Here is a 25742-nt window from a genome sequence, read left to right as displayed (position 1 = left end):
TACCTTTAAATTGCAGGAATTACTCTTAGCAGTGAGCTTCAGTTGAACAGCAGTGTGTCACAGTAGCTCTGAAGGAATCTTAATGGTAACACAAGGCAGCTCACTAAAATTCTGAAGACTATGTATGATTTTCTTCTGGAATGCTAATGTTAGTAGCTTAGCCACGGCTTGTCCCAAGTGCAATATTAAGAAATTTTTAATGTAATCTTTTGTACTTGAATACAGTCTATATGAAATGTTAAATATCCTATATTGCTGAAAAGATATGGGATCAAATTTCTTTCCAATAAATCGTCAGTTTGAAAAAAATATGCATACAGGTCTGCTTTGTTCTCATCATACTGTGAAGAGCAGTTTAACTAGCAACCACTATCTGATCTTAAAGAGAATTCTTGTAGTCTGTTTGCTGAGGCCTGGCTTGACGTGAATTATGGTTGCTGCAGTTGAGTCTAGCCCTTCATAAATGCTAGCATTAACATATGAAGAAACCCAGTTCTATTTTAAATTGTAGTCTTCTGAAATAAGAAATTCTGTGCAGCTTCTTCCTCTTTTTCACCAGCTGTCCAACAGGTAGGTTCTTGGTTTTCTTTGGTTTAGAGCATTCTCACCTGTCTATTTACTCTCCCAAGATCACCCACCAGCTTTTGCATACTAATGTCTTCTATTGGTGAGAAGAACTCCTAAGTTTCTGGAAAGTTGAAAAGCAAAATTTAACATCTAATGTCCTTATAACATTGTATGCAGCAGGTCTGGTTAATTCATTAMAGCAAGTGATGCCATACAGATACCTGGTACTCTTCCTGTCTTAGCCAGCAACCTAAGACTGACGTGGATGTCAGTGAACTGAATCAAAGGTTTAAAAGTCTCTGGAGGTGTTTGCATGGTGGAAGCTGATACCAGCAGGTGCAGTTTGCAGCCTTGGGTAAAAGCAGGTCCATGCAGTGTTGTCTTCTGAAGCAACAGAGTCTAACTGCAGTTAGRCAAGTCTTAAATAGTCACAGGAATAACTTTATGGTGTATGCAGTTAAATATGGAATAAAAAAGTAAATGCCTCATTTTTATTTAAGTAGTCCTTTGACATGCATTATTTTCAAAAGTGGAACTRTCTACTACAGAGAAAAGTTTAAGCATTTCCAATTCCAGAGGATGCATATTGCCTGTAACAATTAAGGAATGTAGTGGAGCACCCAATTCCACAGTGGACATCTGCTGTAGTGTGCCTGAAACAATCTTCTCATCTGGAGCACCCACACGAGCAAGGCCAACACAAATTGTGTCTTCAGTAATTTCTGTAAGAAAGAAAATTAAATGTTTAATTTACTGACTAATGGTCCCATAATAAAGGAAAAAGTACTCAAAATGCTTAATTTAAATATGAATGCTACTTTTTTAAATTATTAAATTAATTACTTTCTTCAATTACTAAATTATTGGAGTGGTCAAGAAAGAAGCTTGCTCTTCAAAGAAAATAAAGCTTAAGGATGCTGATAAGGGAGAATTCATTCAGGAATTGTGTTCACTTTAAGGAAACTGCTCCTGATTCATTCTATATGAAGAATAAAATTTAAATTTTCATTTTGACAGTACTGAAGGAATAAACTTTTTAAATGAGGAGTAGACCTAGRTGAATTTCTGTTAGAAAAAACTTTTGTGACTCAACTGAGTCATCTTTATTAGCTGCTATGATCTTACTGTTGGGCTCAATAAATGTTTCACAGTTTGCTCTTGAGTAGTGTTAAGAATTCAAGGTGAAAATCACAGTTCTGCAACTTTGGGTTAACCCAGATTGATGCTGGTGTTCACGGAGAGCAGAGTGTGACCAGTTGCGGTAAAATAGAGCCGAGATTATTTTTTTTGACGCTCGGCTGATTTTAAACGCTCAGAATCTTTCTGCCTCCTGCAAGTCTGATGGATCAAAGAGCTCAGTTACAGATGGATAGAAACAGTCCAGGGTTTCCGAACTGAGGCTTTGACTAAACCTTCAGGAGCCACCAGTGCACTTTCATTTGTGCTCACTGAACTCTGTGGTGTTCAATTTGGACAAATCCATCTTGTGACCAAGAWTCAAGGCAGTCCAAATCCACTGCAGAGAAGGAGAATTCTAAGAGTCAGAGGAAGGGAGTGGAGTTCAGAGGCTCCTCAGTAGGTGTGACTGGAGAGAGGTGGGAGCAGACAGAAGCACTGCAYTCATACCTGGTTTTTCTCCTTGGAGCCTCCTGTTTTGAATAATGGCAAGAAGCTGTTCTGCAGCTTGATTCACACTCATGTAGCGTGGTGGCTCATAAATCTTTCTTCCTCTGCAGGGAAGGAAAAGAGAAATTTCACATATAATCCATTTTGTTATCACCAGCATTCTTACAGCTTGTTTCAGGAGACCTTTCAACCTACAGGTTGAACTTAAACAAGCCCAGGCTCTCAGGCTGGGCCTTTTGAACAAGAGTGAAATTTTTAAGAAATACAGAAACCTGTTGTACTCTCACCACACCTGTGAAACAGCTGGGCTCCAGCTGGCAGATCATTTGAGTCCTAAAAGCAAATTCAGCTGCTAGAAGATACAGGTTTTGCAGCTACTCTTGAAAGATACATTAGATTTAAATTCAAGRGCAAACAACTGTTTTTCTGTTAAATGCCCCTAGACAGATGATTACAGACTAGAAATATATTCTTAAATGAAATGCTGCTTTCTTTGCCAACTRTGGATTTAGTCAAAGAGATTTTATTTTGAAACTCCAGAATAAACAAACCTCAATGATACTGTGAGACTTCGCAAATGTTAATTTAGACCAGTTACAGCATGTGTATAAAGGAGGCATTTATACTCACCACTGTCAGAACATACAGATTGCAGAGATGACTAAGATGTGGCAAAAGCTTTTTGAATACAGTTAAACGAACATGAGAGTATTTTCTATATATTTGTTATTTAACTCTTTAGGCAGGGAGTTATGTACTCTGTAGTTTGCACTGTTTCTAGCAATTGCATAGAAGAATAAATTTAGAACACTGTTTCAGACATTAATCTGTTTCAGGAGGTGACAGAACAGTAGATAAACAACACTTCATTCACCAAGAGGAAAGCCTACCCCATTCTGACTTTGTGCTTCTCACAGGAACAGTTACAAAAAAGATCATGTTCTGCTGCAACTCCATTCAGTTACTGTAAATAAAGCCAGGCCCTATTGCAATGAACAAAACAATTTCACTCCTTGTAAGAAACAAAAGACAGTGGCCATTGAGAAGCACAAGAGGAGAAGGCAGGTAAGTTCAGTATTAGCCTACAGGCAAAGAACCTTTGTTCCTTGTACAAAAAGCCCTTTGCAARTGCCCTGTGTGTTTCTATATATTTTCAAAATGGTGACTCACCTCATGAGATTCTCCAGAGACTGCTCCTTCATTTTAATATCTGTAGAACAAAACACATTAAAACACAGGTTCACTACAARTTTCCCACTTAGTTTTCTATGTAGGTAAAGCTTTAACAGCATTTTAGCTATTACAGGAAAAAGGAATATGGATCACATTGTACTATTTCATGTGTTAATTAATCACAAAATCTTGTGACTTTATAATGTGTTTTTACCAAAGACAGGGCAAGTTTCACAGATTTCAGAGCAATGCAGCCCAATAAAAATCCTGGTAAATATACAAATAGGCATATTTACCATAGTTAAATACCAGCACATTTGAGCACACCATGACATTGGGACTACTCTGAAATTATGAGCACATTATGCCACAAAAGGTAAAACAGTCTGACTGCTGGACAGTGATTACATCACTGCCATGCAGGAACCTGACTTTCATTAGCATTTCCTTTCTGTCCCAATCAAAATTTAGAACAACCTTCTGTTATGGGAAAAAAAGGATTTGGGCAAAATTGAAATAGAGAAGGGGTCAGGTAGGTAAGACTCTGCACAGCTGCAATTTTATGAAACAAATTGACCATAATATTTCTAAGAGGAACTCAAATGTTACCTGTCTCAAATGACCCCCCCAAAAGTGATCATATTGAAAGCTGGATATATTATTAACCTTGAATTTAAAAAAGTATTGCTTGTTACATAATGAACTTCTAAACCAAAGTGACTCAGATGAAAGGGGTTTAAAATGCARAACCCCGTGATTGTAAGTGCCCAGTTTTCCAAATTGCTTCTATATCCATGTATTCATTTTGAATTCAAAAGTTTATCAGCACTAACTTTTTTATGTTGTATTTGCTTATCTGGTAATCTAGTCAGCTGGATAAACACTCAATATGTAGACCAGAATGCCCAAGTATTAAGGGAACAATTACTTTGGAAATTGGTAGTTTTCAGCTCTGAGTTACAATTAGGTGCAGCTCTTGCTATCCTATATACATATATATATATATATATATATATATAAATTATTTAAGGAATAGAGATCAGAGAAATTATTGCACAAAATATCTAAAGAATACTTTGCTATAATATAGCTGTAGTAATTATTCTTTAAAGCACTTGTAAAGTCATCCTTCTTTAAAACRCATTATCAGAATTCTGACTTTTAGCCAATTTTGAAAGCAAACAACTTTCAAGGCATTGTAAAGTCTGATGTGCAGTGATGCTTACACATTTAAATTGTTTCCTGCTCAGGATCCTCTGGTTACCACAAACTTTGTTTTTACTTAAATTATTAATTTATCTAACACTGAATGATCCCAGCTGTGTCTGAAAGTTGATACAGGAAGGCATMTAACTATATATAGAAATATGCAAGTGCCTTATAGTTTCTGTGCAGGCAGTTCCATAACCTTCAAGGAGTTACCCAGACTAGYAGGGCATCTCAGAAAGTGGCTGTCAGCTGAGGACTGCTGGGTAGGAYAATGATCAGACAGCACCATGGGAGAGCTGGGGACAGTGGACAGCTGGGAGCAGTATTCCATTTCAGCTCCATGACAGCCAGCAGCTTTTACAGCACTGAAACTCCKCACATGACAATTGCCTTTTGCCAAATCATCCTCAAGGTAATTTAGGAAAAAAAMCTACCACCTTACGAAATAGAAATGTGTTTAAATGTACAATTTAGCTCCCCAGAAAGTTAAGTGTGGTGATTTAATTAAGTCAATAAAAGATAGCTGCTAGTAACTGCAATCTGCTTTGGATTCTGAGCCAGCTCTAGCTTACAATATTAGTGAACTGTAGAACGAAAGTGGGCCTCCTGCTCCTATCTGATTTCTACAAAGGCATGATTGAGGATTTTCTGAAGAGGAATTAAGAAATTCCTGACYGCTGTAGCATGAACAATGGCAGAACTGACTCTAAGCATGCATGCACTAACAGTTTCTTGCACATTTTCACAGATCCATGTTAGCCAAGGACATTTGTAGAATCACAGAGAGCACCCCGTGGCTGTCACTGTTGCTTCTGGGCACGGCAGGAGAGTGGCTGCTGCTCACCGAGTAAGCACAGCGTGTGCATTCCATTCTGCCTGTTCTTCTCAATCTTGTCAAAGAAGCTTTCTGGCTTCCATGTATCTGTCCAGAACACTATGGAAACAGTCTCTCCAAAATTGTACAGCTGTAAAACAGAGCAAATGCAGTAACACACATGTACAATAAAAAAAATAAGAGCATGCAATAATGGCAAAGGGCAAGCAATGAACTACCCATAAAGGTTTCACCTATTTCTGCATTCACTTTTCCAATGCATATTAAGTACCTTCAATGCACTTTCTATTATTACTTAATTCTGAAGTCCTTTAAAGGCAAACACTTGGTAAGATTAGCACCAAAATTATTTTTTGTTATTTCTCACTTTCCTTAAGGCTAGACAGCTTCAAATAAAGCTATAATTCAATGTTTGGATTCTACTGATACAGTAGTGTTTCTATTAAAAGGCATTTTTCTGCACATGAAAGCTCTAGCAGCAAAAGTTACAGTCWGAGGAGATGGTGGATATGAAGATCTGAAGAGATTGTGCAGGAAGCAGAGAGGTGCATCATGGTTTATGCACATATGGTAAGTAGAATATTGCTAGCAGAKTCTATGTCAGGCATACTCACTGACTCTATTCTCAGTCTTAACACACATTCATTACTGTAAGTCCCTAATCTTGGTGAAGACATTTGAAGCAATAGTCTTGCCAATCATCTCTGGTGATGCAAAAGTGAAAGTCATATGTAACCTAAGGCAGTATTTGGCTTGGAAGTAGTTTTCACCCTGAAACAGGGGAAAACCATGCATCAATTTTGGGTGATTCAGCTCTGGAATGGGGCCATCCTGGATGGTTTTTTCAGCTTGCCAATAGTCTGTGTGCTGAAGCCCACCAGACAAACAACAGCTACATGGACTACCCTTCCCAGTTTCTCTGTACTCCTGGAACAAAAAACCTGCTTTTCCAAGCCCACAACAGGAGACACAGGCACAGTGTGTGCTTTGGCAGAGGACCTTGTGTAGAAGCAGCTCTGGCAGCTCAGTGCCATGTGGGGATTCCCCTATACATACTTATGTTATTGTGGCATTAGGTTGTGGTTTCAACTCCTTTATGCTGGTAGAGCAGAACTTGAATCAAAGCAGAAATGTGTTTGTTTTCAAGGGACCAAAATTTTAACCATTCATGCTGATAAAATTTATTCAAAGATTCCTGGAATATAACTGAAAACATTTCCTCTTTTAAGTATTTCATTCTAGCAGAGGACAAGAACACACTGTGTACATTTCACAATCTAAAGGTTCTTCCAGTAAAGTAAATACAGGTTGAACCAAATGCTCCTGATGTAACTTGTTAGCTATTTCAAAGCTGTGCACTAGAAAATGGAAAAAAAAAGCAAACTATGCTTTGCCTATTTTTCATACAGCTGCTTAGAACTCTTTCCCATTTTGTACCAAATATATAGAAAAACTATTAGTACAAGAAGTTTCTCCTTCTCCCCTACATTGTTAGAGCATCTGGGAGCAAGACACCTTTATCTCATTGGTAGTGTTTCTGCAGTCTTCCACAAGTACTGGAATGTCTGGTACCTGAAACTGCTGCAGCCACTTCCCAAATGCAGCAGTCCTCATTCAGGACAGAAAGGGAACTCAATTAACCTTAAATCTTACCTTGTCCCTTTGGCATTTTGATAACCCAAGGAAGAGAAACTCCTACCTCTGCCTTTTAGTAAAGAAAAGGATGTGCAGAAATGAGCAACATGCTAYTGTCTGATAGGTATTTTGTTGGGAATCAGAACTTCTAAGCCACTCTGCCACATTAAGAATGAGTCGGGCATTCAACCTCATACCCTCCAGTGCTTGTTCTGATTGTTATCGTTCTCTTTTCCATTACTCATTACAAAGATTCTCCATCCTCTTTGCCAACAAGAAATTAAGTAAGTTATCCTTTTTTGTACAAGCTCTGCCAGTCAGATTCACGGAATCTGTCCTTTGTTTACTGGGTTTTGCATTAAYACTGAGGCCTGGATGTCAAAGGGGAGTAAGACATTTTTGTGGAGATTGCCTGTCTATTCAATAGAAATAACTTCAGAAAACCTTCATGAAGTATTGAAATCACAGAAAACCGAGCTTACAGTCTCAAAAAAACACACCCGTTTTCTCAGCACCTAGAGAGTAAAGGAGTAGTTTCTACATCAATTAGATAGAGTGGGGCATATTTTATTGATGTCCTAGAAATGTCTTTGCAATTTATATACCTCTAGTAACTAAACTGGTGAAGAATAGATTTCCTAGCATTAATGCACACATATTTTTACTTTAAAGAGAGAGGATTACTACTTTGGAAACTGCCTGGTACACCATCAGTCTGACTGCTGATGAACTGAAGCAGTAAGTGGATATCTCCATTATGCTTAAATACTAATAAATAGTTACCTTAAAAACACTTCTATAGATACAAAACAGTATTTCTTTCTCATCCAGTATTTGTTCTCTGGAGATGTGTGACATCTAAGCATAGAAACTCTCTTCCACCAGGGCAAGCCTGCATTAAAGAAGGAACACACGACTGTATCAGAACTTACACTTTGAACACTCTCTGTGTGCCTCATGCAGAATTCAATTTGTTCCTAATTAATTTTCCTCTACTGTGTTCTAATTTATACCTCTTGAATTTGTGCATGAAGCATCCAATTTTCGAGAAAAGCCTTACTGCAGAGAGAGCAGTAAATGCTAAAAATCCTATCCTAAGGATTCAGGAGTTACAGAAGACAGCAGGACCACTAAAGACAAAACTCACTGAAATTTAAAAAAAACATTCCTTCCACCAACCATAAAAAGCTGCATGGGGCCCCAAAATTCCAGCAATCATGCTTGCCACTGCAATAAAACTGTCTGAATGGTWGTTAACCAAAGAGTATTACAACACAACTAAGGATTAATGCCACGTTTTGAGACTGTTCACAGGTTTAGTAAGATGATGAACTTTGTGTGTTTGAATGACAGGATCAGGCAGTACAGTRGTTGGCACAGCTCTAAAGAGAGGCAACAACAAATGAAATTCCACAGCCAACTTCTGCATGCTGCACTCTACATAAAGCAACTGGGGTTTAGGAGTGGGTGAGGTGTGTTCTGTACAAGCCAAAACCTCTCAGGCATCACACTTGCACTGACGAGCAGATTTGTTAGAGTGCCTACGTTCTGCTTGGGCACAAAAGTGCCAGAATTTCAGAGAAGCGCCCTGAAATGGTTGGACAGATATTTAATGTTTTCAGCTTGCAAACTGAACTTATTAGCTTCTCCTCAGTGTTCAAAAACTTCACAGARAGGTTTCAAAAGGTCATTTTGAAAGACCTCAGTCTTTGGAAATACCCCTCTCCCCCCACCCCCTCMAGTAGTAACTGGCTTAAGCAAAACTTTGTGCACTTGAATTTTGCAATGCAATAGCTCAAGTCARGAAAGGAAGCCAGAACTCTTGACTCTGAGGCAATGCCCTGCCAGAGTTTTCTGCCTCACAGAATGCTCTAGAAAGCTGCTCTTCAACTCGCAGTTACATCACCTCAGAACAAGCTATAACTTCCTATTTTATTTACATGTATGATATGAAAGAATGATTGACAACTTTTCGTGCTTGTTTTGAATTAGTATATTTTAACCCTTCTATTAATGATATTTCTTATTTTAYTTCTTGTTTATACAAGCAGAATTGATTGCAAATCAAGAGGCCAGAATAAACTGTGATAGATAAATTGCTGTACCATGATCTCACCTTGGAAAGCCTGCATGCAAGCAGAATTTCAATGGAACTGCTGAGACACTTTGTTAAAGGCCAGTCTGAATGAKATCAGATACCTGAAACTGTCCTGATCAACTGTCCTCACTTAAAATAGCAGTGTGGCCAATCACCACAAAAATTTAGGGCATAAAAGACAGAACAAGCTGAGACTAAATAGGGAAATTAAAAAAGGAAGGTCCAMCAATCCCTCTAAAAAGTACTAAAGCAAGCAGGAGAGAAGATGCAAAATAATATTAAAGGTCAGTTGGCCAACAGCTGCAGAGAAACCAAGAAGTAAACATTTCAAAATACAGACATCTATTTTTACAGAATCCTTCCCAGAATTACTGCTGTATCAGCTGCAATGGTGACACAGCAATTTTGCACTTATGAACCATCTCCTTTCCTAAAATTTCAAACAGCTTCAGAACTGGTCAAACGTCTGGGGAAGAAGGTAAAAAGGAGTCACTGCATTCTTCAGACGTGCCACCGTACACAACCAAATACCTGAAACCCTGTAGGACTGAACTGCTACTCAGCTGTTCTGTGTTGAGGTGGTTGCAGGTTATACAGCAGATGGTTCTCACAGGACAGGTGAATTCTGCAAACTAAGACTCTTCACCACTAATCACAACCCACTGGTAGGAATTAAGAGGCTTTTTCTCCTAAGACTACTTCTCAATGGAACTTGGAGACTGCAGAGCACCTTGCATTATCGCAGATCACTTCCTGACAGATCCCAATCAACACACCCAGAAAAGCTAAGATGTATTTTCTTTATCCTTCTCATAGGGTTTCTGACACAATGCTCCGCAATGTTCATCCTCAAAGACATAAAACCTAAGGAGTCAGATTTTTCCTTTGTTCTCCATAACCTGTAAACGACCTTCCAGACCATATCCATCAAATTAAAGGGCTCCTTCAGTTCTATGTATTGTATATCTTGTTGATGGATAGCAGCTTAAGGAGTACTGCAATTGTCAACAAAGAGGTAGCAAGAATCACTGAACCTTCGCTTTTGCTTGGAATTGGTCATATGAAACAACCACAAGCCCAGCTCTAGTCCTTTACACTACCTTATTTAGTACCACAGACCTTTACAACTTCAAATGCTTCTCATGAGAACCTTCAAATGAAATTGAAATGTTTAACCATTCACATATATGTGGCTTTGACTCCTTTCTGTACCGCAAACCAAGATATCGACCCAGCTGTCCCAAAAACCTCCAGTCCCCTTACTGCATGCCAAAGAGAAAGAAACACATTTGGCTGAGGGAAACCCACTCCACATAATTGCAGTTTTCAGAAGGCAGCTGAGATAAATCACATAAAATCAGTTGAAGGGATGAGCACATTTTTCTATGGCTGCCTCTTGTATCTGCTTAGGAAACAGTCACTCTACAAGCAGAATAAATTTCAGCTATCAAAATACTGAGCAAATCCACCAGCAAACTTGAATATGAGAGGGTTCTCCCTCAAGGTAATGCCGCCTTATCTTTAATAACTTTATAAGATTCTTTCCACCAATATCAAGCAATATTTCCTTCCTGCCCTGGTGACTTCAGTCACTAACATGAGATGAAGATATCTAAAAGACAAAATACCCAAACCTCATTAAATAGATGTTTCTGGGTCATGTTTTCTGCTGACAAATGGCACTAAGTTGGACAGCCAATTGTGAGTAATGAAATAGTGTGACTAGCACTGATTTAACCTTTAATTTGCTTGAGAAACAAATGCTAGTTTCTTAAAGGCTCAGAAGCTGGTAGCAACTGAAAAAAACAACTRGTGATGGAAAACAGTTTAACAGTCAGTCATTTCATGTAAAGTCCTCCTATTAGAGCAARGAGTGTTTTTGAAGGTTAAGGCACAGAGAGAGGTTGGAACCCAGAGGCTCCACTACTGCAACTACTACAGGATTTCTAGTTGACTACAAGCACAGTCATAAATGGTAGTCCTTTAGCTTCCTCATCTTGAAGTAATATTTTTCAACTTGACACTGGAAATGTACTCACCTGTTCAGTAAAAAACTCAAAAATAACATAGTAAGCATTGCTTTTGCATTTAAGTGATCAGCTGGTAGAGAAAAGACTATTTTCTATTTTACAGCTCTAATTGTCTTAGAAGAAGTAACTGCACTGCAAACAAAAAACCCGAGATGCGTCACTGAAAGGAACAAGGGCACATGCACATGTTTGTTCTGAAGCTAATCAGGTGGAAAGTGGGTACATCTCAAAAGAAAGGCAGCTCTTTGCTATGACATGTTTTTATCCTAGCTACCCACCCAAAATGTAAAGGAAATGCTTTCAAAAGGAGCAAYACCATTCAGAAATGAGCATCTCACTTCATCTCATATTTGAGCATCTCAAATTTTAGTCTTTTATCTCATCCTGTGATCTGCCTCCAGCTTTGCACTTCATTTCTCAATCCTCTTTTATTACGTTAGTGCCATTATCTCAAGCTATTTCAAGTTGCATCATACCTTCACATTCACCACAGGTCAGCATGATGCAGAATGCTCCTGATGTGTTTGACCATCAGTACTTCTACCCCAAGGACACRCTACCAGCACTGGGTCAGAGAGAATTTTGTCCTGAGTGCACCACTCTGGCCAGTGGCCTTCTCACTGCCCCAGATGTCATGCACATAATGAAGGAAGGAAAAATATRCAAATTAGAGATGCTGAATTTCTTGCCTGTTTATTCCAGGGCTAAAAGCTAAAAGCWTAGCAATCAGCTCTATTCTGAAAAGCTGAGTGTGGATACAGGTAAAGCCTGTACTATCCTGGCAGGGTGTGCAGATACCAAASTGCCTAACTGTCCTCACTGGTGGTTGTTGCCCACCACAACCGGAGTCAGAATGACAAACACACCCACATGGCAGACTCCAGACAAGGGAGATGAACCTGCAGAGAACATGSTATGAGGCACTGACATATGGGCAGCTTTCCTGGCTTCTCTCCCATAACTGTATTCATTTGTTTCTAAGGCAAAATAGCTTCTTCAGCCTTGGAAARAAAAAGTCTGGCACACCAAAGCACAACAGAATGGAAGAGGAAGGGACAGTAAATCACAGAGCCTTATGCACAGTCAGACTAAATCTTTGCTAAGTTATACTATCCCAGCTCAGTTTATCAATCTGTGAGAGCTTCCTAGAAGTTCAAGAAGTTTAATTTTCAAAATTAAACCCYCACTCTTTTCTTCAATCTTCCAAAACGACTGCACTAATCCTGTTAAATGAGCAGGACAGTTTAAAAAAAGGTATGAGAAAATAGATATACACCCCTCCTTTATTATTTGGCAAAAACTATAGCTATGAAATGAAGGTAACAAACCATCATGAATGCTCTACTGACTTCACTAAATCACTGTACAGGAAAACTGCACCACTACCAGAATGTTGTTGGCTGCACAGAAACACTGCTCTGATGACCAGAGACATTCTTTTGTGACCAGACTGTGCTGTAGCTGCATTTCACTGATGGCCTAATCAGCAGTTACAGCTCGCTACGCACATGGCTCTCAGAACAGCGTATAAAGGTGTTTCCTGTTTTTCTCTGCTAAGAAAGAGAGATTAAAGCAGATTAAAACAAGAAAAAAAGCAAAGCCTTTTCTGTGGTGAAGCAAAAGAGGAATCCCTCCTATGCTTGACAGGAACTTTGCAATTTGAGACACAGTAACTCTAAATTGATRGCAGGAGACAGCCATGAACATAAAGACTTCTGAAAGAAATTATAAACTTCCACCRTAACTCTAACTAAATCAAAGACCACTTTCTTCTAAGATACCCCTCRCTTGCTGTTTATGCCTGCAAGGAGCAATCAAGAATTAAACATATTCTTACATTTTGTCTGGTAATGTGATCACTATTTCCTAAGATGCTTTATATGACAACAGGAATGTTGACTGATAGGAAGACAACCCCTCCCAAGCCAGAATGGAAAAAGGGAATAATGCCAGAGTGAATAACATCACATTTCCTTTATGGTCTTTTCCTTTCAGCATGGAATAAGGAAATAGAAATCTAATCTCCAAAACTCTGCATATGTGAAAAACTTTATAGCCTGTCTATAGTCTCCTCAGGTTAGGTTTTTGGTCTTTTTTTTTTCAATTAACCTAAAGGCTCTATACTTCTCCTTCCTATGCTTTGCTGAGTTGTGGGGGAAGCAAACTTTCAGAAAACTTAGAAAACCCTTTGGGCCTTGCATCTTCCTTCCTAATGAATGTAAAAGAAGAGTAAAAAAGAAGTGGAACCTACTTGTCAACAGCGTGACAGTAGAGGTGAGCTTTGCACCACCATCAAGCCAAAAGGGGAAGGGTGAGCCCCAGCCCAAGCTCTTGTGTTACCCACCCCAGTAAGTGCAGTCATGCGACAGCTGCTGTTTGTCTGCTGTACATGTGGATTTCAAACACCAAGAAGTCTATTTCCTTCCTAAAAGATAATTTTGCCCAAGTCTTGCAGCAATGGGCAGGTATCACTAAGAAAGTGCTCACAAGAATACAAAGAATGTGAATGCGTGCTGCATTCCCTTTAGCATTAGCTAACAGGACAGGTGCCACTGCACTGGTTTTCAGTAAGGTCAGACAGGGTGCTCAGATTTCTAATCAAAACCAAAGATAATACCCAAAGTCATTGCAACAGATTTTCTGCTGTTGGCCAGCATTATTATCTGAACAGTGTTTGGAGTACTAGAGCTTGTAAGTGGAAATTTAAAGGTTCCAGGAATTGCAGAAACAAAAATAAATTGTTTTATGCATAGYTAGGAAGGAATTCCTCCTTCAGTGATGGAAAGTTATTGTTCACCCTCAACTTGCCTGTAATACATTTATATTCCTGTGCTTGCTTTTAGCTTTGGTAAAGTGGGARTTTGGTTTAGGGGGTCCCATACATAGGGAACCATGCTGAAGCTTGAGAGAGCAGAYATTATGTTAAAGTGGTGAATGAAAACAAGAGGGGGAGGCTTCATCTAATTTATATGCGATTAGTTATGATTTATACACTGCCATAATATCTTTCATGCAGAAAAAGTAATAATGGACCTAGACATGTGTAAAAGGGTATTTTCTTGGAGAACACTAGACCTTTTCTACTTCAGCCATTCAAGATGCACAAAACCTGTGATTTGTTTTACCAGTCTTTGGCTAGGTAAGTTCCTCCGTGCCCATGAGATGGGCAGAAAGCAGAGACAGATCAAACTTACTAGAAAAAGAGTTCATCATATTCAAGACTTTGGAATTAGTTATGATCTAAGCTATATATATATACAGGCTTGTGCATGTATGTCTTATATCACAAGATCAGCATATTTATCTACAGGTTAACATCATTTAAGAATAAACTTATCAGGTATAACGTGATACCTAATAGTACCATCAGTAGCAGAAGGAAGCAAATATGAGCAAAGCTTTATCTGTAAAATAACTTTAAATACCAAAGGCTTCTGGGACAGAGGGAAGTTAGAAAGCAGAGAACACAAGCATTACTATTCATTTTCATATGAGCKCATCAAAAGGGGCTTTTGCTGACATGCAGCATGCTAAAAGGAAGTGTTAAAAAATTTAACATGAAGTGCACAGTTGGTACAGACCTTCAAAGATGAGATTGCAACATGCACTGCCACAGCAGTAGAAGAGCTCACCAATTCTAAGTTTAGCAGYTGTGAAATAACATACATGCATCTACAAAAATGTTACCTGTAAACCACAGCAGCCCACTGCATTCATTATTGAAGCATTATGAATGACCTTGTAAGGAATCCCCAATTTTACTGCACGTAGCACTAAATCACTGTGTGTTGTGGCCCTGTAGTAAGAAAAGAAAGGAAAYAGATTGAAAACATGAAATTGCCAAGTTTTACTAGCATTATAGTTTGTTTTGGAAGTAAAATTAAACCCTTCACAATGAGGGCAACGCAGAGGTGGCAAAATGGTAACAACATCCTAATTGTTACAGGAAAGTAAAAATTCCAAYAAGGCTTCCATATGTCATCTTCCCCAGCTGAAATGCCAGGCATCCTCAGTAGGTTACAGCACTTTGCAGCTTTCTGGCATCATTCAAACTGTAACACTATTACAACTGTTACTTTATAAAGTAGCCTTGGCCAGTCTTTGAAAAGAAAGTTCCATTTATCCTTTGTCTTCTGCAGGTGTCTATTGAACATGTGTTGAACTATAAAGGTCAACTCTATTTGAGGAACAAACTTCTACTAAACTGCAGGATTTCGTTACTTGGCACAGCCAAGCCCTCTCCCAACTGCACCAACATGTGCCAGGAAAGCTCCACACTCAGGTAAGAACAACTCTGAACAGACAGACATAAACTGCMTGTTTACTTAGAAGAAACATCCTTAGACTGAATCAACTTTTATAATATTTAATCCAGATTATTCAAATTAATAATGCCTAAATCTGAGTGATCAAGTTTATTCTGAAAGARTTAAGAATATTGTAGTCAAGTTTCAAACAGACCTAAATTCAGCTCTACGTCTAAGGCTCAAAACACCTTGCAGTGATTGACTATTGCAAGAATTACTGGGTTTGCAGTTACGCAGTTGAGATTAGAGCCTTTCTAAAATGATAAATATATATAGATTGAGCAAATATTTGAACTGCAACAATGTTCATATATGTGTTTTGCTTGTATGTATGTGAAATATGAAAATGCACCTACCCCTTGCCTAGATTTATTGAACTTGATCAATGGCCTTAGCCATCTCATTCCAAGGTGTACCACACACTTCTGTGTAGCCATTCCAAAGAAGGAAGGAAAGAAGTAACATACGGCCACCAGAACAATGAACTAGGAAAATTGCTGTCACCCTGGCCTTGTTCAGTTACCCTAACAGAATTCCCCTGATTCTGGCCTGATAATTTCAATACTGTGTGTCTGACCAGCACCAGTCAGCAGATCAGGTGCTTCAGACTGGAACACAAATGTGGCAGCAGCTGGCAAGGCTGTGAAGATCAATACTTTTAAAAAGAAATCAATTTCACTGGAAGAAAAAAAAAAATAGGAATCTGAATTTGGGCAATCTGAAACCCTTATGCAAACAGGCTCCCAGATCTAGGAGAATGCAGTAAAGTGATCTAAACCAATACTTCAGTTAGTAAACAAACATTGCTCCTGTCTTCCAGAAGTGAAGGTGATTTAAGAATGTCTGCTCCAACAGAAGAGGGGACTAGTTTTACAGCCTTGTGTTATTCCCTGCACATACAAGGATGGAGAATTTTGTGGTTATGCTAATATTGACCAAGGGATCAGCTGGCTTTATTCAGTGAAATTTGCTCCAGCCAGTATTTTTTTTCTCCCAGTAGATCTGTCTATAATGACTGTAGCTATAAGCAGAAGTGCCCTCAGGAGCACTCAGCTAATACTAGGAAAAGCTTCATGAAGTCAGCCTTCTGCACCTAAAAATATATCTTTTCTGTCACTGATACAGACTTTAAGTTTTATGGGTAGTAATAATACGAGTGTTAACACCAGCCTAGAGTRGTGGGCTTTCCACTGTTCTACTGAAATTGTCTTGTAGCACATCCATGTGTGTTTGGACATATGCATTAGAAATTGCAGAGAACAGTGAGGGTGTCAGGGCACAGCTTCCTTTATTGCTTTAACCATTAACCACCAACACCTAGGATCTCCGAAGGCTGACAAGTATTCTGCTCACCTGCAAATATACTTCAAAGTCTATGATCAGCTGCAAGTCATGTGGCTTCTGTCCTCCTCCTCTATGGCCTCCCTTAGGACAGAAACATTCAGTACTCTTTCCCAGTAACCTCACAAATCCCTAAATTCTTAGGACCTTATGCCCTTAGAGCATTGGAGCACTTCTATTCTAGCTGCAATATTAAGGGGTAAGAACAAACATTTGGAGAGAAGCAACTCATTAAAAAAAAAAAAAAAGGTAGTTTTTTACAATTATGTAGTACGTCAACCAGAATTGAAGTTTTTTGACACTGAAACTGATGATAACTGAAGCGGATCAGAACACTGCTTACAAGCAGCAACTACATTTCAACACATATGGTTTGTTTTTTTCATCTTGTGGCCTTAGTCACTGGATCAGAGCACAAGGGTACAGGGAAATGTGGCTCTACACTCTGCATGAATCCAAGTTTTAATGTAAACATGGACTGCAAGTATAATTAATATTTCTGAAATACAGGATCATCTGCCCATAATCAGTTTAATATAATACTCTCTTGCCAATTGCCTTCAACCAGTATTTACATAAATTATCCTCTTTTGACAGATGTGCACATTGCTCCTTTSCTTCCATAAACGCCATTTTTTCACTCACAAATAAAATGCTCAGATTTAATTTTTTTGTGCCCCTTAACAGTGTGGTATAAATTTTGAATCACCAGCTGGAGACAAAAAGCTCTTCTGCATGGCTTGACATTACAGATTGATGATGCCTGACCAAAGAGACAGAAGGAGATCCTTCTGGTCATAGAAAAAGACTATACTTTCCACCAGGAATAAAAATTGGAAACAAAAGACCTAATAAACCAACATGAGAATACRTTTATAATGACATCAGTGATTTTAAAAACTAGCATATATCAAAACAGATGCACTGTACAACCAATAATCTCTATTCATTCCAAAATAACTGAGCATAAAAGCTGCAGTTTATAAGTACAAACAGCAACTAAAAGAATATTCCCCTAAAAMAGCACATTTCTTATTTATGTGATAACCTAGGATTTCTTTTGTTAGCAGACAAATCATGAGACAAAGCATCATTATAAAAGGTAGCATAAAGAATAAAATTATAATTCATGAAATGGTGAGTGTCTGTTGAAGGAAAGATTCATACATCCTGAAGGGTCCACATTCCTATCTATAATGGACATCTGGGCAAGGAAGCTCCAAAACAAGATAAAATGTRGACAACTTCATGTATATTTTTAATACAATAAGGAATATACAGACACAAAAACTGAAAATCAGTTTCCTCATAAAGAATTACAGAGCTGGCTTCCCCCTATTGAAAGAAGAGTGATCAAGCTACAGCAACAAATAAAATGTTGCCTTGTCTTACCCAAAAGGATCACCGACCACAAGAAATGCGACATCACAAACATCAGCTTCTTTTAAAAGGCTATCTGCTTCTTGTTCCACCATTTCTCGGTCAGCCAAAATCAATTCTTTTCCATAAAACTCTTCCTAGAAATTGAAATTAATAATGAACATCAAAATRAGACAACCAGGAATGTTTTTGTATCTCTCTGGCTGCTCACTCAGGAACACAGACAATGGGCAGTGGAATAGCTAACTAACTTTATTATTCTCTCCCAGCAGTCTGCCCCGTATCTTCGAGAACCTTGCCTTCTGCTCACAAGGACACCTGAGCTTGCCATAAAGCAGCTCCTGAGCCAATAAAAATTAGTGAACTACTTTATCCCACTAGTGACTTGGCTTTTTATGCCATCTGTGTCAGCTGAGRTGCACCAAAAGCAGCTCAATCAAACATGCACACTGAGGGTACCTGGGYGGACTCCAGCTAGAGTTAATCTCACTGGCTGCCACATTTAAGGCATCCCCTCTCACAGCCTCAGCCTAGCTCTTAAAACACTGGCATCAAACCAGACACAAGCACCACACTAGCTATACCACAACCTGTTCTTTCAGCTTTTTCCTCAGTACAGTTTAASTAACCACATCTAAGGAATGACTTCACATTCATCCTTCATCTTGAGTTCTCTTTAAGAAGTACTTTACCATGTATGCAGGTAAACATGTATTTGATCATGTCCTTTTCTTCAGCAACTCAGCAGTCACTGTCTCTTCATATGTTTTAAATGTCTTTATTTCCAGAATCAACTTCACATATGTAGTGAAACTTCAGTATTTCCAGAACATGTTTTCTGATCATACTGAAAACATCTGCCACGTCACCACACATTTTACATGGTCTTTACATGATCATTCTTTTTTTTTTTCCCAGGGAAAAGACCAAGAAAGTTGTTTTGTTCTAAGTAGTAGTCAGCAAATTTGTGTGGTATTATGAAAATTAATAAACTGATGAAACTATTAAAGTCAGTTACRGCCCAGAATGATTTTTCTCTGACTTCTGTGACTTCTTTGCCCACACAGAACAGGGAAATGATGAGAGAACTATCATATCTGTATAGGAGTAGTGCTTCTATAAAAAATCCATYCCATAGCTAGAGTAATAGGTATGGCACCTCTGTTACCAGGTTACATTCCCTTTCCTGAATATGAATTCCTGCCCACTTTTGGGTAAGTTTTCCTAACTATAAAATCAGGAYATTATTTCCCTCATTAAATAGACTGAAACCTATACAGATTCAACAGAAAGGGGACCAAATAAATGTATAAGCAAATCTTGTAGCTGTGATTTGGACCAACTGAGAGTCACTCTGGAGTAATGCTGAGATCTATACTAAACCAACGACAGCAAATTTTGACACGCCATTGGCTTTCATCAGGCATCTTAGTACAGATGTACATCAGCACAACAGGAGCTGATCTCCAAAGCAGAGCACTCCATAACACTACACATCCCTCTCAGTGGGCTACCATTGCACCAGGCTGGCTTAGGCCCACCACTGTGAGAAAATGCACGCTCCAGAACAGATTGGGTGCAGTCCCAGGAACACACCTTTCAGTTTGGCTTCATCCAAGGGAATCTATTTGCATGCTTTGAGACTGCTCCACAATGCTAATGAAAGCATGCTAATTAGAGAATATATACAAAGCAATCTCCTAGCACAAAATAAAATGTAGACTCACTGGGAGGTCACTGGGTCCAAATAGTTCTTTCACCAAACTCAGGGCSAGTTTGGATGGTCAACATAAAATAACTTTAAATATACATTTTAGGCCAACCAGACAAACTAAACGAGTCACGACATTTGAATTATAAGACTCGRTTTTAAGAGTATTAGTGCAGGAGGRTTTCTAGGAAGTCTCCAMAGGAAAAGACCTACTCTCTACTTCTTGAGAGCTTTCCCATCACTTTTCAYGGTGCTTAGGAGAGACTGATTTTCACATTACTAAATAAAACATTCAGCACTGTCCTTTTATGTAAACCGGGCTGTATTATTTCATTCCTATATTCCCTCTTMGGTGGTTTCAGGTAAGACATCTTTCACTTTGCTTTTATTGATCTCTTTTACAATGTTGTTCAACAGTCCATCTCTGACTGAACTGTGCCTGTTCTGGAAGTCCCAGCATGGAAAGGCAGCTTGGCCCACATGGAAACGTGGAAATGTGAGATAATCAAATTGTTATTGTCAGCAGACATGCTGTAACACCTCAGGCTGATACAGAGGTTCAGGGCTTCAAAACATGCCTTTTTCTGGTATGATTTTTGGCAGTTTGTTTTTAAAAAAATTAAAAACTTTTCTAACCAAGTTCTGTAGTACCTCAGGAWCTGCACACGATGGTAGGTTTTCAGACAAAACTAGTGCCAACAGTTGTAGGAAGGAACATTTTATTTTTGCTGAAGCTTTCTTGCAAGGTAGCAAAACAATTCCTCCTAGAAAGCGTAGTATGTGCAGGTCACAGCCATACTCCTGTCGAGAATGGGCACCGCTACTTTCCCCCACAAACCCACCCGCACGCCCCTGGCTCCGTGGTACGAGAGGCCTCGGGCCCTGCGGCCAGACCTACCAGCGCTTCCTTGCCCACGGTGAGCACGGACGTGTAGGCCTCCAGGTACACCCTGTGGCACCGCCGCACCGCCTCCAGCCCCTTCACCGTGATGTCCTTGGCATCCCCCAGGCCCAGCCCCACCAGGTACAGCATGCCCGGGGAGCGCGGCCGAGCCGCCACCTGCCTCAGAGGGAAACGGGAGCGGGACCCGCCGCACGCCGCACCGCTCGCCGGGACCGCGCCTCAGGAGCGGGGGACAGCCTGGATCCCAGCTCCYCGTGTCCCCGCTCCCRGCTCCCCGTGTCCCCGCTCCCGCCTCCCACCGCCCCGGCTCCCGGCACCTCTCGCCGGGCTCCCGGCTGCCCGCGGCGCCGTTGGGGCGCAGGGGCCGCTGGGAGTTGTAGTCCCGGGCYGCAGCCGGGCCATGGCAGCGGCGGGCAGGCCCGGGCCGGGCGGTGTCCCCGCCGTGCCGGTCGCCAGCGGCCACAGCATCCCAGTGCTGGGGCTCGGTAAGTGGCGGCGRGCCCGGCCACAGCGCGCCTCCCTTCCAGAGGCGATGTGAGAGGGCGGGGGTCACCCCGGGGCCTGACCCGGCCTGGCCGGCTCGGCCGGTTCGGCATTGCTCTTGGCCCGCAGCCGGACTCGCCTGAGGGCAGCCCGCAGCGGAGCGGAGCCTCCTGCAGAGCTGCCCGCCCTGAGCCGGGCAGGCCTGGTGCTTTCAAGAGCCCCTGTACTGCCGGGTGAAGCTTCGTGCTCACGAAGCTGGTTAAATTGGACCAGCTAGGCCTGCTGGGGAGCTATAACCGCAACAGAACTGCGCCCCTCCCAGCTAGCCAGGGSCGTTGTGCGGTGGTTTGGCGGTTTGGGTGTGTTTTCTTATGAGGCTTGGGAGCAGGCTTTTCTTTAGAGCACACATGATAGAATTAACCTTACTGCACCTTTTGAACTGAGAGCATGTGTAGGAATCTCAGCATCTGTGAGGCACAAGGGAAGAGTGGTTGATGACGAAGAATACTTGATGCCCCTGTCTCTTACACAGTCACTATATTGTGAACAAAAGRACTTAACATTGTTCAAAAATTACTTTTTCTTTTGGTGTTTCTTGTTTGTTAGTTTGGTTTGGGTTTTTTTGAGGGGTTGGTTGGTTATTTTAACCTGTAACACTGCCAATTTAGTTTACTTAGAGTTTTTTCTTGTAAAATTAAAGAAAAAAATAATGTAAATAGTAGTTTTTAGAGAATGAACATGGTTGTCTTATGTGCATTGTTTCAATATATGTTGAACTATGTTTCATACTGTCTACAGAACCACCTTGTTTTTACTGGAGGTTGTAATACATTTCTTGGGTTATGGGAAGAATGAACTGACTAGAAAACAGACACGCAGAAAGACTCCTTTGTACTCGCCACCCAATAGCTGCTCTCTGTCCTTTTGCTGTATTGGAAAGTCCTGAGTAGTCCTATTGTTAAGTCTGAATTCATACCACAGTAAATCTGCTGCATAATGGCATWTGAGACAATCAAGTTTGAATATTTCTGGCCCAGTAACTTCTGTCAGGTATGGCTTTCAAGAAGCTTTTCTTGGCTTTCAAGGAATTTCCCTTGACTTATAGTGGTGGAGTTGTCATGAACAGCATGATTTGGTTCTTTGGTTYCACTTACCTAATCCCACCTTACTARAGCAACACTTAACRTRYTGCTTTATACGTCCTGCAGATCTYTGAGGATTATGTAATAGCTAGGAACCAATCAGGTAATTTTAATAAATCCTTGATATATGCTGCRAAATACTGAGAATTCAAGAAAAGAGGGAGGAAAAAAAGTTTGAGACTCACCATGCTTACTTTAGTGGATATTGCTTATTGCTATATGATCTTTCTAAAAGCTTCAGAGAGATAAATATGCTAAATATGMATTAAGATGGTTTCAACTATCCAATTGTGTCAATTCAAAGAGGTATGCAAGTTATTTGGAAGTGATGAAACCTCTTTTGTAGTGTCTGAGWGCTGAAGTAGGAGACAGGTAATGTGTTTCTTGGCTAGAACATGTTACTCAAGAGAGTGCAACAACAGCCTAGAATAGCACTCTGTCAAAAATTCCTCTTCTTGCTGTCCAAGCTTCAGTTATCAAAAGGTATTTGTGATAGTGTTTTTTTAGTATGGTTTCCTTTTTTTGGATGGGTTTCCACGTCATGGCTTATTTGTCATTTACAAAGGAAGTGCAGTAAGTTACTCAAGGTTTGATTCTGAAGGGGAGACAACAAAAAGAAGGTTAAGTGGTCTTTCATTACTCTTTCAAGGTTACCATTCCCTTCTGAGTCTCTCATTCTCTTACTAAGCTGTTCTTAGTAAGGAGGGTCTATTTCCATTCAAATCTCTAGTAAGAAAGATGCATTTTTACTCCACAGAAGGCCATGGAACATGCAAAATTTTTGTTCAGTCTGAAAGGTTACTTGGAGTAACATGCCAGACTCTGCACATTCAAGATTTCATATCTACTTAGATATGTATTTATTGTGTCTTCTGTCTAGCAAAAAGACAAGTCTACTGGCAATGGTAAAACAAGCTGACTTTCCTGAGACACCAATCATTTATTACAAGGCAGCTCACCRTTATGTTAGAAATATGTTGTATAGCTAAAGTTTAAATTAACAAAAACAATCTGCATCTTGTTTATTGTATGATTATAAAAACTGCTGATAAATTTATATTTCTTATGGTTAAATCCTAAGAGTTGTGTTAGCTAACATTATTCATGTGCAGAGGGTCAGCATGTTTATGGTCAATTTTCATTACAAAGGCTGCTTTCAACTGGAGCAGGCTTAAGTCTAAAATGAATTGGCATTTTGGCCCTAATACTTGTCTCAAGTGTAAATCTGTTCCCCAGAGAGTACATTACCTCATAGTGGCTGTAGATTGTTTTGTGCTCTAGATGTGCATGGGAAATAACTGATATAAAATGTGATGCTGTTTGGAAGTTGATGYAGTTACATCTTTTCATGGGAGCTACATGTATCTGAGAATCTTTTGGTGAGATTTTGTATTATTGTAAAAAATTACMTATTCCCACAGAGTCTTAACTGTGGAATACTTCCTTTTTATCTAAAACAGCATCCTCAAAAATGGATCACTTGTCAAGCTGGTACACACAATATCATTCTAGGAAGAAAAATGCATAGTTTGAACTGTTCAGACTTCTGTTAAGTAGGAAGCCTTCACTTAAAAAGTTGTCACTTCCTTTTTTTATGAGCCTGAGGAGTGGGAATGCTATTCTCTATGAAGCATTTGATTATAATTCAGTAGCACAAGGGCTTTTCTTCCTGTAACTGAAATATTAGGACCTTTGTCAAGGTTGTGTGCTGAATGGTTGACATCTCTTAAGGATTGTTTTGKCACTTCCTGTTGAAATTCTCTCCATCCCCTTTATATGGTAGTTATATTCCCATTAGAACAGGATTTTGTGTTTGTGTGTGTGTGTTTCTTTGTTCATTTATGTTTGCTGTTTTGTTGGGGGTTTTTTAGGGATGGCAGTAATTAAAATCAGGTAGGTTGGTTGAGTAGCCAGTGGTTTCTTGAAAAGATGTGCTGGTGATACCAAAAATACATASAATGTTTTTGTGTAAAGTTGCTTTCCATGTAACCTTTGGGGCAGCTAGAATTAATAACAAGTTGATGAAATAAAAAGTTCTCTAAYGATCCCCTCCTATTAAAGTATAGAATTAATTGCATGCTTATTTGGGAAGGGGCATCAGGACAGGTAATTACCAAACAAAAGAATCAAGTCTTTATACTCCCTTTGCCTTACTCATGTAACACACAGTGAGTATTTTATCAGTAGCAATAATTATTTACAGAAGGTCATTCAAGAGTGGACAGCATAATCACTGTAGGTACTGTAGCTGGGAAAGCAGTCAGGTACTGCTTTGAGCCGCTTCTAGTCAAATAGCCAAAGCCTTCTTTAAGTAAATAAATCGTAAAAGTAAGTTTCTGCTGATTGCATTAAGACATTGCATCATTTGCATTGCAACCACTCAAGACTTCTTGTATTGTTCCCAGTTCTTTTCACAACAAATGGGCCTCCTGGCAAAAAGCACAGAATCAGATTGCTCCATTTTAWTAGCATCAGGTTGTGTTTGGGGTTTTTTTCATCAAAATGCTACATAAATTTAAATCTTAATGGCGAATGGAAGTATTTTATCATTACATTGTGTATTACTAATCCAGTTACCTGCTTCTTAATTGTTAATCCTAGAGTTGTTTATTTTCATTCTTAAACTTAGCTGTGGAAAAAAAAAAAAGACCCAGTCCTGCTGGACTGGAATAAAAGGAGATTTTGCTTTTCAATTCAATGGCAGTARAATCAAGCCTTCCCTTTTTTTCCCCGTTTTCTACTCTTGGTGCCTTTTTTTAAATTCATGCGTCTTGTTTCTTCATGACTTTGGTTCTTTAGGAAATTTATAGAACAGCGGTCCTGATACCAAGACCTGTGGCACTCCCTGCTATTAATCTTACCATGTAATAAGAAYTGGCTGTTTATTTCTTCCCTTTGTTTTATGTCTCAACCATTTTTTTTTATTCTGTTGGGGCTTTGCTTCTCACCCATGGTTACCAAGTTGCCTTAATAGCCTCTTGTGATGAACATAATGCCACCTCTATAAATCTTTCTGTCTCAATCCGTCCACTGTTTCAGCAGATCTGACCTTGAGAAGTTGTACTTGATCTTTGAGGGCCTCCAGATATTTAATTTCTCTCCTGTACAGAATGTGGCCATATCCCAGGCAGCTGGGTATTTGTAGACAGTGGAACAAAGCAGTATGCTCTCCCAACCTGACTAAACCTGTGAGCTCCTACCTTCCTTGCTTTCTTCCAACTTCACCTACTTCCAGCCTGGTGCTGTTTTATTTTTTAAAAAAAAGATTGAATGCTGTATAAATGTCATTTCAAAATGCATC

The 25742-nt window shown here is 39.6% G+C and overlaps 1 protein-coding gene across 1 annotated transcript; it reads right to left on the bottom strand.

Annotated features, from left to right (window-relative positions):
- Positions 1-1029: 1029 nt before the first annotated feature.
- On the bottom strand, positions 1030-21437 carry DPH5 (diphthamide biosynthesis 5). Its single transcript, XM_057364297.1, is given in 7 exon segments — positions 1030-1289; positions 2194-2297; positions 3364-3403; positions 5420-5540; positions 14861-14969; positions 18214-18338; positions 20811-21437. Coding segments are annotated over 7 exon segments (1200 nt in total). The 5' UTR covers positions 21285-21437; the 3' UTR covers positions 1030-1062.
- Positions 21438-25742: the final 4305 nt, after the last annotated feature.

This window comes from Malurus melanocephalus, unplaced genomic scaffold (genome assembly GCF_030028575.1).
Source record: "Malurus melanocephalus ecotype Western Australia unplaced genomic scaffold, MMel_1.1 scaffold_37, whole genome shotgun sequence".
NCBI classification, from domain to species: domain Eukaryota; kingdom Metazoa; phylum Chordata; class Aves; order Passeriformes; family Maluridae; genus Malurus; species Malurus melanocephalus.
Note: the sequence above shows the minus strand (reverse complement) of the source record. Positions and strands in the feature narration are given on the sequence as shown.